The sequence below is a fragment of the Haliotis rufescens genome, unplaced genomic scaffold (assembly GCF_023055435.1).
Source record: "Haliotis rufescens isolate VD_foot unplaced genomic scaffold, xgHalRufe1.0.p SCAF_10, whole genome shotgun sequence".
Lineage (NCBI taxonomy): Eukaryota > Metazoa > Mollusca > Gastropoda > Lepetellida > Haliotidae > Haliotis > Haliotis rufescens.
Window position 1 is genome coordinate 1,189,574 of NW_025963780.1, and position 11,591 is coordinate 1,201,164.

At 41.0% G+C, this 11,591-nt stretch overlaps 1 protein-coding gene across 1 annotated transcript; it reads left to right on the plus strand.

The window, feature by feature from the left end:
* Window positions 1–9,619: 9,619 nt before the first annotated feature.
* LOC124145428 (probable G-protein coupled receptor 139) lies at window positions 9,620–10,966 on the plus strand. The gene has a single exon (XM_046515191.2). It carries the CDS (start codon window positions 9,804–9,806, stop codon window positions 10,905–10,907), a length of 1,104 nt encoding a protein of 367 aa, XP_046371147.1. The 5' UTR covers window positions 9,620–9,803; the 3' UTR covers window positions 10,908–10,966.
* The last annotated feature ends 625 nt before the right edge of the window (window positions 10,967–11,591 follow it).

Below are 11,591 nucleotides of genomic sequence, written 5' to 3' on the forward strand. Positions count from 1 at the left end.
TCCGCTGGCTTTGAAATAATGTAGCAGTACAGAGAATGTGATATTTTATTTATGCCATTTTGGCAAGTCAGTTTGTGCCAATAAGCTATCATACGTTTAAACAGTTTAACATAGATTAGTTCCCTGTTACATTCTCCATATACCATATGATTTGGCGTTGAGTTTCTTAATCCGGCTGCAAGTTTCAAGAATTTTAAGTGTATCTTTTCTATTACTTCTAACATTTCAAAACCCCATACATCTGAACAATATAAAAGGACTGGAGCAACCATAATATCAAAAGCAGTTAGGAGACAATCGAGTGGTAGATTTACATTTCTAGCTCTTTTTAATAAGCAGTACATCCATTTCGTTGCACTTTCAATCAGAGCTTTTATTCCCATAACAAATCTTCTGTTTCTACGGAATTATATTCCTAGCTATAGGTATGTAAAAGTAACTACTATTTCCAGTGGCCGTTCGTTTAAAAACTATTTTTTGGAAGATTTAGCCGGTCCTCCTACAAAAATAAATATCTTGGGTTTGATATATGCAGGTTTAGTTTCCACCTTATATAATAATTGTGAAACACATCTAATGAGTTTTGTAGACCTTTGAGGGTTTCGCTAAAAATACAGAGTCGTTTTCTAGGAGTACTGTCAAATGTATCCAGACCTGGGTCTCATTCTCCGTTGAGCAGTCGATATTTATTCCTTCGCATTCGTTACCGATTAAAAAGGATTCAAGGTTATTAAGAAATATTAAAAAGGGGTGACAGAAACATCCTCGTCTTGTTTTGTGTTCTCGTTTATTTTTTTGAAGAATCCAAAAGAAGCTAACAATATCCGGTATATTTTCTTTTCTGTTGTACATTGTTTATTTAATATTTTCCAAAATTCTTTTGGCGATTGTTTGACGAAGAACTTGAAATCATACGCGCATTTTGATTGGTTTGTCGTATTTTCCCTCATAACATTCATCGACGGGGGGGGGGGGGGGGGGGGGGGGGCGAGTCTTCTTGCAGGTTACGGAAGGGGGCGAGTGGTGACGAATGGATAATGGGCATCCGAGAAAAGGGGAGAGAACTCCTGTATATCAAATGTTATAAAAAGGGGAAGGTACATTGGGGAAGCAATGACACAACCAATAACAGTTTTGTCCTTACATATTGCTTTTCCAATAAGTCTATCCGTACCAAGTCGTTCATTTCCTGTGAATAAATTTAGATTTTGACAAATATATATCAGTTTATTCCCAAAGTTATTTATCTTGGTTCTATCCTGTGTGCCCCCAACCCTTGGCAAAATCAAGTCATCCAGTATAGATTCAGACTCAATTTCTTTTCTTCTCTCATTTACATCTAGATCAACTTCATCAATTATATATTCAACAAATACATTATAATCACATAAATCACTTGTTCTAGCATTAAAATCCCCTATGATTGTAACATAATCACTTTTTGAGAATACCTCAAGTATGGATTTTTCTCTTTTAAAGAACGAATCAGCTGTAACATACTTTGACCCCTCGGAGGAATGTAGGCATTGCCTAAGTAGAAATCTTGGTCCAAGTTAAATAATTTTCTGCAGATTTTAATCCATTGAATATGCTCACATTTGACCTCAGTATGAGTAATATAATTTACATATTTATTTCTAACTGCAATACCTGAACCCCCTGATTTTCTAAGAGCTCCTGATCTAAATCTACTTTGAAGAAATAGAGTGTATCAATTAATGTGTAAGTCATCAAAGGAATCAGTTTTTGTCTCTTGAAGGCCTATTATGTCTCTACTTTAAAGCAGGTTATTAAACTCTTTATACTCTAACGTTTTCTAAGTCAACACACATTTAAGCTTAGGAATTTTCACTTATTTATAATAATATCATTTCGAATTATAGGGTCATCAGCATCATCACAATCTGTAAAATCATCATCCTCATCACCTCCGTAAAGATTCCGGGGTAGAATTGGTCTTCAGCAACCCATGCTTGCCGTAAAATGTGACTGTGCTTGTCGTAAAAGGCGACTAACGGGATCGGGTGGTCAGGCTCGCTGACTTGGTTGATGCATGTCATCGATCCCCATTGCGTGGATCGATGCTCATGATATTAATCACTGGATTGTCTGGTCCAGACTCGATTATTTACAGACCGCCGTCATACAGCTTGAATAGGGCTGAGTGCGGCGTTAAACAAGAAACAAACAAACATTACGGTGGAGGCCCGAAGTTAGTGCAATACGTGAAGCCAGTTTGTGGTGTCGCTCAACGTGATACCAGAATCAGTCTTGTAAGTACGGGTGTGCAAAATACCAGAATAGTCTCTCGTGATCTCGTGTCCACCGTCCCATTCCTATGCTTGACTAGATTGTTTGCGGGGAGTCCTGTAGGGTGGTGGGGAGTGAATATCCTGAAGCACTCTATTGGTGTACAGCTTATCAACCACAATGTAAGCTTGCTTACTCTTCTGTCGAGCCTCTCTCAAAAAGTGGCATCAGCCCTTCTCGCCTATACTGGCTCACCTCTTCGGGAAATTGCTCCACGATAGAAAAGGGTTTACCCTTCAATTTAATACCTGCTGCCTTCACCGAATTTCTTTGCTATCAGGGCACGGGGCCTGACAGTATCTCCTGCATGTCTTTGGGGTCGGGGCCTGCCGATTCTGCGGACTCGTATAAATTCCATGTTTTCGGCGTCTAAATCCAGATGTCCTTTAATGAAGTCTTTCAAAATTTTCTGACAATGTTCAAGAGTCGCTTCGGGTTCAGTTTCTGGTATATTGTTGAAAATTAGATTATCTCGCATGGAGCGACAATGTTTATCAACCAAGGATTCTTTCAGCGAGATATTTTCTGCCTTAAAATTTGATAAATTTTGAACACAATCCCCAATCTGATCTTTTAATGCCTTCATGTTGCTTTTAATCATTGCTTTGTCCGTCGTCCACGTGTCGAAACAGTCACTCATAAACTGGTTTGATTCCGCCATATCATCTGATCGCCTCCTCAATGTGTCTATTTCTTGTACTTTATGTTGAAGTTTGGACATGTTTGTTTTGATGGAAAGCACATCTTGTTTAATAGCGTCTAGCTTTCAAAGTTTTTTTATCAATGAGATCAAGCTTGGCCAAGATGGCTGACGTATCTGGGCTCTGAGGTCGGGGTATCTGGGATGACATGTATGGACTGGCAAACGATTGCAACTGACCTCGGTTAGGTGTAAATACTTGTTGGTGATGAACTTGAGGTGAGTAGACTGTGTCAAGAGACTGTCTCACGGCGTTAGCTGCGTCGATCCCGGCGGTTCGCTTGCTTGATGGAAGGGGCGGTCGGGTAGCCTAGTGGTTAAAGCGTTCGATCGTCACGCCGAAGACCCGGGTTCGATTCCCGACATGGGAACAATGTGTGAAGCCCATTTCTGGTGTCCCCCGCCGTGATATTGCTGGAATATTGCTAAAAGCGGCGTAAAACCATACTCACTCACTCACTCCTTGATGGAGTGTCCCCTGTAGTCACACTCGCGAGGTGGAGTTTTTCTTTCTTTTTCGTGTTTTCTTTTGGCATGAGGGTGGTTGAGTCATAGCTGTTCATATTTTGCGTCGGTATAGCTCTGATAATGCATCCATGGAGGTGGTATTAGATGATAATCAAATGAAATGTGAGAGCTGTTTCGCGTCACACCTGCTCCAGCCATCTTGCCACGTCCTCTACATCTCCAGTTGCTTAGCATCGAACATCTGTACATATTTAGACAGCGACCACGCAATGTCAAGAAAAGTAGTCTGCCTCTCGCTTCATAACCCCAGCCGAGGACCAGTCTGTGTGAAGGGGCCATGTTATAAGGTGAAAATCCACCCCCAAAACCTTAGACAATTATAGCAAAGTCAACCTTTAAATTGATGAGTATAGCTTTAAAAATGATGGAGACAAAAAGCGGACGTGTCGGCGCAAACAAGCAGGAAATCAATAGGGCGATAACAGTGACGGATATTTCGGGATAGCTTCGGTAGTGTTGTCGCCAATTAATCAATCGACATTTTTAATCGGTTAGTATGTTCCTGTTATTTACTGATCACGACACAAACACGAGTTCATGGTCTGATATTGTTCTTAACGAATTAAATGATCTGTGAGGACATGTGACAAAGACAGGCCAGGCCCGAACACTATAAAATGATACCGTCAACATTATGAGAGGAGAGCGCGGTTTGCAGTCGTTCTAAGTTCCCCCATTTAGTGACGAGCCTGGTCGGTCTGGTCCAGTCGTTTATTGATAGATGGATTGAGAGTACGTAAAACCAATGGGAGTATAAAGCTGGTGTTGCGTTTTTTTATCATGCGAGTATAAATGCTGATGGAGACAATTATTAGTCTGTAAATTATTTTTAAGGTACCGACGTTTACTACAATATCTGAAAAACTATTGAACCTACTCCAGTCAAAGTTGGTATGAGATTATTTAACAGTCATACATAATTGGATATTACATTTAAAGACAATCGGTGCATGAATAAAAAATCTTTCTATTCAGCTATCACTATATTTCATCAATAACCAGACCTGTTCGTCACGGGTGGAACGAGCATTCATTGTAACAGCCATCTCCATAATGCTACCCCTGCGTCACAGGGCCATATGACACAGTTGAACCAATCAACTCAACTCGAAAGTTTGCACGGGAATCACGCACGCATGAATACGGTGTTAGCATCTCTAGCAGTTATTTAATAATATTTATCCAATTATTTTTGCATTCTTTTTCAGGTCAGTGTTATTGACTTGAATGTATCATTACTTTCCCCATTATTATATTTCATGCATCATGTTATTAGGTGTAATATATCATACGTAATTATTCATTCAGACAAATCATTGTTTATGGTTTCGAAGAAAATATTTTAATATTTTCGTAGATGATTCGAGACTTTCGGGGCTGTTTCGGGTGTAAGAGAATCAAATTCTGAGCCAAGAATTGCACGATTACGACATGTACTACAAAGCACGAACCTGAAATTCGTAGACGATTCCTAGAAATTCTTTGATAAACAAATTTGTTCCCACGAATCCCACGAACTACAAGAATGTTTTGGAATCAAATAAGGTATATTTCAGATTCTTAAGAAATGATTAAGAATATGTACGAATATGTAAGAATTCATATCCGTGGTAATTCAGGCTATTACATGTCGTTGTGAAACAGGGGTATATGTATTGCATTATTCTTGGTCCAATGAAATGCCCTCGTCGTCAGATTCGGAGTTTGTGCTGTCACCTAAATGAACAACAACAGGCTGGACAGTATCTGGTCGGATACAGTCTTGTTTCCAATACTCTTCCTCAACTTTGATAACATGTTGGACACAGTTTGCCCAACGTACATCTGTAATTTCTCCCATCTCTTTCAAGACAATCTGCTTGACGTCGGCAAGCTTGAAGGTCTTATTTTGCTGTGCGACCATATTTTTCAAATCACCCCAGATTAGTTCGATGGGATTCAAGTCACAATGGTAAGGAGGAAGTCTAAGCACTTCGTGACCGTGTTTTCTCAACATGTTGTAAATCAAATAAGAGGGCGATGGTTTGTTCTGAAGAACCATTTGGTAGTAGTCAGTTTTTTTTGGCTTTCGTGGGCCGAGCAATGCGGTTGTTGTCCAACCACTGACATAGCTGATCTTTGGTGGAATTTGAGGTTGGACAACGGTTAATAGGATCTCGACAACTGTGATAGGGAGCATTGTCCATAACCACCAAGGATTTATCAGGCAGTGCTAAGAGGAGCTGCTCTTCAACATACGCAGTGAAAACCTGAATATTCATCTTGGTATGGTAGTCTCTGCCATCTGTAGATCTGGATCTGAACACTAGATCACACCCAGGGAGGAAACCTCTGTGGGAGCCTGCATGGCCAATCAGGCGCTCCCCTTTACCAGGGGGGATCTTGCCCTGTGGCTCTCTGGTATCTGGGTGAGACCACTGGTAAGCCGCTGTGTGGCAGGCGTTAACCCAGGTATCGTCCAAATAGACAGGCTCATAGCCTTGTTCTCGTTTCTAATAGTGCGCAAATAATTGATACGCAAACGAATCTGGTCGTTCACACATTGCTAGTTTCGACCCTTTCGTCTTTTTGTACTGATATCCAAATTTGGAAAGGAGTTTACAAATGGTCCATTTGGAAATATCTAAGTAAAGCTCTGTAAGAAGAATTTGTTTTAGTTTTCGTGTTGAAATAAATTCATTTTCGCGTGTTCACCGCCGAATCACGTCCGTGACAACTTTCTCATCAAAGGAATCTCACTTTAATTTCCTTTCCTGTTTTGAGATGCCCCCTAAGGGATGTGCAGGGGAGCATGTGCTTTTATGAGAGTTCAAACTACGGTTTGTTTGGGAAGCTGTAACGCATGAATTGTTCTTTTCATGTACTTTGAAATGTCTTTCACTTTCAGCTTTAAAGTATTCAAATATTTTAACAACGAAACCTTTCGAATCAGCGGAAAGATGCTTGCGCTAAGACATCATGAAATAAAATGCTAACACCGTATTCGTGCGTCCGTGATTCCCGTGCAACCTTTCGAGTTGAGTTGATTGGTTCAACTGTGTCATATGGCCCTGTGACGCAGGGGTAGCACTATGCAGATGGCTGTTACAAAAAATGCTCGTTCCACCCGTGACGAACAGGTCTGGTTGTTGATGAAATATAGTGTTGGCTAAATAGACAGATTTTTTATTCATGCACCGATTGTCTTTAAATGTAATATCCAGTTATGTATGACTGTTAAATAATCTCATACCAACTTATCAATCACTGGATTGTCTGGTCCAGACTCGATTATTTGCTGACCGCCGTCATACAACTGGAATATTGCTAAGTGCGGCGTTAAACAACAAACAACCAACCAAACACATTATGAGCATCGATCGACGCAATTGGGATACAATGACATGCTTATTATCATCTGGAGCCAACGTTTTATATTAACATTACTAGAAACATTTTAGGGACATATTGATCGATCACTAGTCACGTCATTTTGATAGATGACTTCGGTCTGTATGTCTGCCTGCACCATCCTCTGTGTCCGGAAGGGCCACATTTATAGTAATTGGCATCTGGACGTTTGTGATCGTGGCGACGGTGTGTTTTCTTTATGTGCATGACAGTCTCCTTGAAATCGGGTGGTCAGGTTCGCTGACTTCGTTGATGCATGTCATCGATCCCTGTTTCGTGGATCGATGCCCATGATATCAATCACTGGATTGTCTGGTTCAGACTCGATTATCTACAGACCGCCGTCACATAGCAGGAATATTGAGTGCGGCGTTAAATAAATAACAAACAAAGAAAGAAACAGTACCGCCCAGTAGTCAACCCGCCTGTAGCCTTCCTCAAAGTCGACACCCTGAAACAGCGATAATGGACTTTAACATCCTCATCCCCCAGAACATAGCACTGTATGGAGGGAGGCATGAATATCGATCACGCTTGGGTATAGTGCGTACTGATGTGAACAGACGGTTGTATTTGTGAATCGACTGTTGGAGGCGACAGCTGGATAATGCTCTTCTCTGAATCCTGGCCAGTTCATAATGGTAAGTCGTAAATGGTAAAATAATTGTCCCCCTAAGAGGGTACGTAAGTCCCATTTCATTCAAAGTATGTTTCATTTCCATGTTTTTAATCGTAGAATTCTTGTTGATTTTTAATGATTTGGCTAAAACTTACTAACAATCGCCAGTTGCAAGAAGGATGGTGTAAATCCTGCTGAGGTACCATGTAGGTAGCAGAAGTACCGTAAGTCCCCATGGTACCTAGTATGGTGACCTACCTTTGGTTATTGGTGATCTATAGCCCATTTTTATTGTGTACTGTTGTGAATAGTTCAAATTGTATGATGATATGCTAGTTTTAAATCTACATCTGTGATAGTCTAGTGCTTTTACTGTCCTTTGTCGACAGATTTTAATGTTTATATGTATTAATGTATAACTTTATTAAGTCACTATATGGCTGAAATATTGCCGATGTGACTTTAAATCGTAACTTACTCACGTATACATAGACATTTTTATTATTAATTATAGATTCAGGATCATGAAGGAAACAGAAAGTTATTAATTACAAATGTATATTTAACTTATTTGTAATTTATTTGTTCCATTATATCAGTAATATGTTAATCTAGACTCAAACCACTGACTGATCAACAAACCTTCACTATCAATAGGTAGGTCTTCAGCAACCCATGCTTGCCATAAAATGCGACTATGCTTGTTGTAAGAGGCGACTTTCGAGATAGAGTGGTCAGGCTTGCTGACTTTGTTGATGCATGTCATCGTATCCCAATTGTGTGAAACGTTGCTCATGACATCAGTCACTGGATTGTGTGGTCCAGACTCATTTATTTACAGACCGCCGTGATGTAGCTGGAGTGCGGCGTTAAAAAACAAACAAACAAACAAACAAACATCATGAAGCTCTTCCCATGTAGAATCCAACCATGATATTCGGCATGGCACACACATCATTTCAATATTCATTTATACTTCTGTAACATTGTAAGATTTCATAAAGGACAGAGTGTCGAGTGTGGTTGATTTAAGTCGCAGGAGACAATCTTATGAAGCTGTTATGGACAACTTCTTTATTGTTTTGTAAGAACAAACGTCAACGCCAGAGGTTGACCGCTGTCCTCTTAAAGTACCGCTGGATACAGAATGCCATCATTTGGAATTCTTGGGATGTTGTTTATCTTTACGGTAAACACATTGTAAACACAGTGTGTAATTTAATGTCCAACATTTTTCATCCCTTTCTTCCCTTTGAGCAGAACCATATTCAGTAACATTTTAACAAATCCATCATTGAAACTTCAAAGCTATAAGGTTGCTTTTCCCTCATAAATATCCCTTATTGATTGTACACATTTTGATATTATCGTTATGCACCCCCTGAAGCCAAACTAAACCTACAAGTACACCGGTTTGCCCCTGACGATGAAGGGATATGACCAGTATCTTTTACGACAAGGAGCTGTCGGGTAGCCTAGTGGTTAAAGCATTCACTCGTCACGCCGAATTCTCGGGTTCGAATCCCGACATGGGTACTATGTGTGAAGCCATATTTGGTGTCCCCCGCCGTGATATTGCTGGAATATTGCTAAAAGCGGCGCAAAATCATATTCACTCACTCATTCTTACGACAAATCTGTTCTGATCACCATGTACATCGCGTTCCACCGTGTATTATATCATTGTTTTTCAGTGTTCCATTCATATAGTAAAAGGCGACTAACGGGATCGGATGGTCAGGCTCGCTGACTTGGTTGATGCAGGTCATCGATCCCCATTGCGTGGAACGATGCTCATGATGTCAATCACTGGATTGTCTGGTCCCGACTCGATTATTTACAGACCGCCGTCATATAGCTGGAATATTGCTGAGTGCGGCGTTAAACAACAAACAAACAATGTAGTTTAAAATATGAGTCATTGGAGTGTCTGCTCCAGACTCGATTAATTACAGACCGCTTTATATATTGCTGAATGCTACGTTAAACAACAAGCACAGTATTTCAAATTATGCCACTTAGACATTTTATGAACTTTTAAATCTTAAAATGAATTTCCTTTCAGAATTAGATTCAGACACAATACTGAGGAAACCATAAATGGAACGAGAAGACGGAGAAATTCATCTGCCAGCCCATTTTACCAGATGCTGTTAAATCCCAACATATTTCAGACGTAATAGTAGCAACTGACATGGATGTTTCCCAGGAGAAATAACTTTATCCTATACAGCAAAACAAACACAAATTGCAAAAATGGAACGAAACTCATCAGTGGAGTTGGGAATAACATCGTGGTCCCCATCTCAGGAGAACAACAACTGGGTAAAAATAGACGCTTTAGCATATGACATAGAAACGTATTACTTGTGGGCAATACTTGCCTTAGGTTTTCCAGGAAACTGTTTCACCATCATCACAATCATCAGGATGTCCCCTCCACGTTCCCTCACAGTCTACATCGCCCTGCTCGCCATCGTCGACAACCTCGCAATCGTCAACAAGCTTCTGATGTTCGTCCTCACGGACAACGGAGTTCAGGTTGGAACATTTGGCTGCAAGTTTCTGGGATTCTTTGGTAACTTCCTCATCACCTATGGCAACTGGCTCCTTGTTGGGCTCTCTGTGGAGAGATTTGCTGCGGTGTGGTTCCCCTTCCAGATAGGCAAGATCTGGACCTTCAGGAAATCATTGACTGTCGTGATGTCTATAACCTTGCCCCTTGTTGGTCTATTTCTTCATCTTTTCTGGACGATGGATTACCGTTACTATGCTTCCACCAAAAGCGTGTTCTGTAAAATCAACGAGAAATATATCTATTTCATGGTTCACGTATGGTACTGGATCAACGTTCTCGTGTATGCCGTAGTACCGTGTGTCCTGCTTCTCGTCTTCAACCTTCTCATCATTGTGGGCATTGTCAACTCTACCAAGACTCACAGGTATCTGAACAGAAGCGGCTCGAACAGTGATGCTAATGCCCCAGCTGATCGACAGCGCCAAATCACCATCATGCTCGTTACATCAGCGATTACTCTTGTGGTTTTGACTACACCAAGATGTGTCTTGCTCATCATGTCCCCCTACCTGAACCCACCCAACAAGTCAATGGAGGGAGCGGTTCTTTATCTCATCGACACGATCGCCTATATCTTGTGTGACTCAACCCATGCTATCAACTTCTACCTCTATTCCTTGAGTGCTCGGCGATTCAGATGTCAATTCCTTGAATTTTGTTGTAAACGTAAATCTGCCAATGTGAGCTCCCAGTATATCAGTATGTGCAGTCGTCCTGTACACAACTCGACACAATGGCCGCACAGTGCTGACACAGAACTACATCTTAAATCCGAAGAGTGAGCGAGTGAGATAGTGACAGTGAGTGAGTAGATGGGTGGGTGTTTGATTGATTGAGTGTCTGGGTGAGTGAGTGAGTGAGTTGGGTTTAACGCCGCTTTTAACAGTATTCCAGTTATATCACGGCGTGTCAGCTTAATGTGGGAGGAAAGCCCGAAGTGATGCAAGTCTCACACGTTTACCACTTCGGTGAAACCCACGAGCACGGGTATGGTGCTGACAAACCTAGAAACAATCGGGGCGAACCGGGATTCGAACTCACAATCATAGGTTTCTGGCGTGCCCAAGGGACGCAACTCTGCACAGCGAATCGCGGCGCCTTAGATGACTGGGCCACCCGTGCCCCCTTGAGTGTCTGGGTGAGTGAGTGAGTGAGTCATACAGATACAGAAAAAGACATTTTATCCAGATCATGATGGCATCATGGGAAAAATTCTAATGTATCCCGATTAAATGGAAACAAAAAGGGAATTAAGAATTGTTCAGGATATTTTGTGTTAATACATCAAGGTTTCGTGGTCTTCAGTGCAATCTCGTGACCGACGAATCGATGTCATTGAACACTTGACTTTCCCTTGCATGTGTTTGTGACGGGAATACCTGGTGTCGGACTCATGACTGATATTGAATCTGTAGCACATGCTTATTATACTCGGGATAGTACATTGGACTGCTTTTAGCAGATAT